The 4963-nt window shown below is 42.1% G+C and overlaps 1 protein-coding gene across 1 annotated transcript; it reads left to right on the top strand.

Moving 5' to 3' along the window:
• Positions 1 to 472: 472 nt before the first annotated feature.
• Positions 473 to 1314, top strand: LOC308365165 (RING finger protein 227; the record flags this gene model as incomplete). Its single annotated transcript, XM_080838510.1, has 2 exons — positions 473 to 977; positions 1120 to 1314. The coding sequence occupies 2 exons, from the start codon at positions 473 to 475 to the stop codon at positions 1173 to 1175; spliced, it is 561 nt and encodes a 186-aa protein (XP_080694636.1). The 3' UTR covers positions 1176 to 1314.
• Between the last annotated feature and the right edge of the window lie 3649 nt (positions 1315 to 4963).

Raw genomic sequence — 4963 nt, 5'->3', positions numbered from 1 at the left:
AACTTGTAACTCAGCTCGATGTAAAGGATTTATAGTAAATCAGAATATAACTATCTATCTATCGCTTTACAATGGTCTATATAACCTGTATGTATCTATAAGTATAGCTACCTATTATGTTGACCTTCATAACCACACAGCAATTATGTTTCAGTCAACATTTCTCAATTATCTTGAAGGTTGATACTGTAACGATCTCAGTAATACATTAGACCTTATCAACATTGAGACGCCTCCACCCGCTTGCTTATTTTTTTCTAGCTGAATATTAAGATTCCCGGAGTAGGTGTGGTACCGCGCTAAGGCATTTGCTTGAGGATAAAGGAGAGTTGTCTTTCAGCCTGTGACGTCACAAGTTTGTGTTGCGTGTTATTTTGGCAGACAGACGAAGAAGGCGTAGGCTTGAGAGACTTCCCACGCAGTCTCCTTCCCAATTGCCTATATATGACGTGCCATTCTCCCCCTGTTGCATATGACTGAGTCAACCGTTCAGGGAGAGGACATGGATCTCGAGTGCGGTGTTTGTTTCCAGAGCTACAACGCTGGGCGACGGTGTCCGCGAGAACTGAGATGTAAACACAGCTTTTGTGAATGCTGCTTGAATTTACTCGCTCGGTCGCCAGCACGTGAGACAGAGCGATCTACGGCTCATGTCCCAGCTGAAGTAGCAATTGTGTGCCCGTTGTGCCGGTACCCCACCACCCTGCTTGGCGGTGAGGTGAGGGGACAGCTACCAGTAGACGAAAACCTTTTCGAGCGTATGTTATCAACTGGTGTCCTGAACGACAGCATGTCTGATGACGAAGATGCGGATTCAGATGAGTTTCAAAAAGAATCTGTCCCCAAATGCGAGGAGAGAGCAGATGACAATTCTGGTACGGATGCGGTGCCCAGGTCAAGAGGTAGACGACTTTGGAGGTCATTCAAACGTTTCTGCGAAAAAGTGATCGGAGAGGATGTCCTGCGAGACAGACATCGTAAGTGGATTTCTTAAGTTGGTTTTTACTCATATTTGGCATGATGATTTATGGAACCAGATGAAGTATCATATTTAAAATAGTAAAATATTTGTTGTTAAATAGTGGACTTTGCTCACCACGTTCTTCTTTTTGTTTCTAGATGTTCTGACGGATGAAGACATGAGGGACCTTGTGTTGATGGCGTGTATGATGTGAATGAAAATGGACTTACCGTTACATTCCTTGAGATTGACTTCTGACTCTGACAAACTCCGAAAGCGCTTAATTTCAGCATCATCTTTGGTCTTCCTTGGTCAGCACTTGCTTTAGTAGGCTACACTGAACTGAATATTTTTCCTGAGGTTTTATTAAACTGGCTTCACCTATAATGAGAACCGTAAGCAAATGTGCCGATGATGAATTTTCCTGCAACGAAAACTGTCACTTTTAAATCAGTATTAGTTCGTTATGTAGCACTGACAAAGCATATTTGTTTTATGCTGTCTGATAACCATTATTTATTTATTGATCTAATCTTTCTATTTATTTATGTATGTATGTATATGTATAAGTCTGATTTTGTGAATAATAAATGACAAAAATATCAATTAGTTGTCAATTCATTTTTAGAGGGGATGCTGCCACCTTGAGGTTTACAACACTGCATGATCCTAATTAAACTTTTCAAAGTTGAATGATCGTCATTGGACCAAGATCGAATTGAGTTTGGACCTCAGTTACGGCTTTTTCTTTATCTCTCCATTAATCTCTTGGAATATAATTTTTCCTCTATAATTTTCATGTTTGCAATGTCAAGTACTACTGAGCTCAGTCGATTCTGTCCCCATTGTGCTTGCTCTAAGGGGGTTCAGCCCTGGGCTCGGTAGAGAGCCAGAGACAATTGTATTGGTTTGGTTCTAAATAAATACAATTGGATTGGATGCAAATTCAATTCAATCTTCCCTAGCCAAAGCATCCAGTCAATCCAGCAAGACCGGCAATGCTTGCTTTTCCCACAAAATGGTATTAACTGGTGGGCAGTGATAACATATGGTCACTCAAAGGGTCTCCGCTTTAAGCCAAGTTGCACATTAATCTTAATTATCAGAAAATAACAAAATGACACACTCCTCTCTGCATGTGTTTCTCACATTCAGGATTGTGTGACTTTCTCACTGGAGAATATCCTGAAATATTGAGGCTTTCCTTCTAGAAACCAAATATAACATGAACTGAGAAGCCATTTCCCCATCAAATCCTTTTACAAAAGTCAGATGGTGACCATTTTAAGTTCTGTAGGCCCTGGAAATTCCTTTGCACACTGTAAAACACCCAGCTCAATTTTCCTGTATGGTGACAATCTTTTTGGTAGTCTAATTGATTTGAGATTACTTTATTGATGGATAAGACAGGGAACTCCAAACCGGCAAATTACAAAATAAGAGAAACACCCTGGACTGCAACAATTTAGAGTTAGTACTTAGAGCAAAACTCCAACTCTCATAACTTTCACAATTTTAAGTGTTTTCATTGCTGTCTCCTGGAAAACCAAATCATGTACATTTTGAGTATCTGTCAAAACTACAAGGGCATTTGAACAGTAGGCTATGCCTTTTAAGAATGCTTGATTCAGTGCAGGGATGAGGACAAATAAGCAGAAAGTTCCAGCAACACCCACACACACCCTAACCATAGAAACAAACAGCTCTGTTGATTGGAAACAATCCCACATATTCCATAGAGATGGTACTAAACCGTGTTGATCGGAAACAATCCCAATAATCAACACTGTCAACAGAGATGGAGCTAAACCACAGGCAGCATTATTGCCGGTTAATTACAAGGAGAGTGTCTTCTAATCCCCCAATTGAGTGCACCCATTCTCTATTACTCTCAGCTGTAACTCGTTAGGTCAACAATGCGCATGCTCAGAGGAGGTCTTGTATCATGGCCGCCCTTATATGTCTTTCTTTCAGCCTCTTTGTCTCTCAGCCTCGGTCCATGGGTAAGCAGGATATCATGTCTCTGGGTTTTAACATCAGGTTAGTGTTTTAGGAGTTGCCAAACTACCTTCTGATTTTCTGTTTATGAGCAGTTGAAGTGAAAATGTGTTCAATTAAATGATTTGATATTTTCATTGTTCTACAGGCTTGCACTGATTTCTTTGGCTTTAACAGGCATATGTGTGCATTGCAGTGAACCTCAAAAAAGTGAGTCATGTTGACCTCACATTCTTTAAAATTCTTTTTGGGTGCATTTTAATTTAGTATTGGATCTGTGGACATTGTGCTTATTTAGTTTCACATTGATTTGCCTCTGAACTGTACGCTGTAACTTTCTGTGACTGGAGTTTCTCTTCAACCTAGCAGTCTCTGTCCAAGTCATTGACCGAAACTGTCCTTGAACCATTTGCAGTGTTGCTCACCATTACTATATGCTGCAAATGTGCTTTTTGCTACTCTAAATACTATAACAACACCCCCATCCCCTTTTTTTGAACTGTGACCTTGTTCAATTCACTGATATAACTGGCAGTTACAGAACTATATTTTAAAATGTATCTTATGTTTTGAAATCTTTAATCAATTCTTGCTTTGTAGGCAGATATGTCTTCAAAGGCTTCCAGCAACATGGCCTGCAAGCAACCCAGAGCATGGATGACTTCAAGTCTCCTGAAGATCTCACAGGATTTCGTCCTCCTGGACATTGGTTTGATGGGTCTGACCGAGTCCTAGACCAGAGAGAGCCTTACAGCCCCAATCTCCAGAGGTACTCACCTGGCAGACAACAACTCTCTGAAAGATACTCCTCCTCTTTCCAGAGCAGTGTGCCACTTACTTGGACACAGACGGCCATCAGAAACCCCAATCACCCTCTCCAGAGTAGGCTAGGCATTGGCAGCACTGATCCTGGAACTGTTGCAGTGCTTCAGATAAGCCACAAACCTGGAGCTGCAAAAGAAAGTGAATACACTAGGCTCATTGCCGTAGGGAATGGTGTTTCTATAATGCGTCAAAGTGGTTACGGCCAAAACTTGCCCCCTGTTGTCTCTAGCTCTGCTAATAATGGCCATGCAGGCAGTGTCTACAGTGGGCTGGCTTCTGGTAGTGTCAAACTAGAGCAACCTGTTGCTGAGAAGCCCTATACAGGCATGTCCAGGGAAAATAAGGCTGCATATGTAAAGGTTAAGGCACAAGGGAGGCTAAATGGAGTCACAAGTCCCCTGAGTTCTCTTCATGGAGGCCAGGGGAAGTACTCTTTCAGTGAAGTCAGCAGCTCTTCCTATACACATAGTGGAAAGGTAAATTCACCTGTTAAATCCGAACATGCACAAGTGTTCCAAAACAACTACAGGAACAGTCAGTCAGTCTTTAGTAGAGAAGGTTATGGGTTTGACCAACAACTGAAGATTGGGACACAGGGTGAGCCTGCCAGAAGCCATTACAGTCCATCCAAAGCTTCTCTTGCTAAGCAGCAGCCCAGTGGCACAGCACCGGTTAAGGGAAATCCAGCTCAATTAGGTCCCCAAACACACTTTGAAAATGCTAACCCTCAAATGGTTGCCAGACCAGATGGCTTATTTGATCAACATAGAAGCATTGGTGGTGATTGGAAACCCATGAGGGTTAAAACAAGTAATGCTTTCAGTGTGCCTAGCTCACCTGTTGGAATTTGGGCTCCAGAACAAGTTGCTCAAACTGCAGAAATTCACTCCAATGTCCATCCAGTTCCTGCCAAAGAGCCTTACCAGAGCTATAATGCACATCAGGCAAGGGGAAGCCAGACTAGCCCTGACTTGAACCATGGTATTGGATCAAAGATCCTCAAGAACCCTGGCACTTTCCTCAGTCCTCAGATTACTCCTGAGCAAAGCAAGCCAAACTTCCCCAGAAAAATATCCACTTATGGTATACCTTATTCAGGTTCTGGTGTCCTTGACGCAGACTTTGTATCAAATGCTGGTGTCGTTGGGAGCTATGATTCTGTTCAACCAACTAACAGTC

The sequence above is a fragment of the Sprattus sprattus genome (assembly GCF_963457725.1).
Source record: "Sprattus sprattus genome assembly, chromosome: 5".
NCBI lineage: Eukaryota > Metazoa > Chordata > Actinopteri > Clupeiformes > Clupeidae > Sprattus > Sprattus sprattus.
The sequence above is the reverse complement of the archived record's forward strand: the minus strand, read 5'-3'. Positions and strand labels throughout refer to the sequence as shown.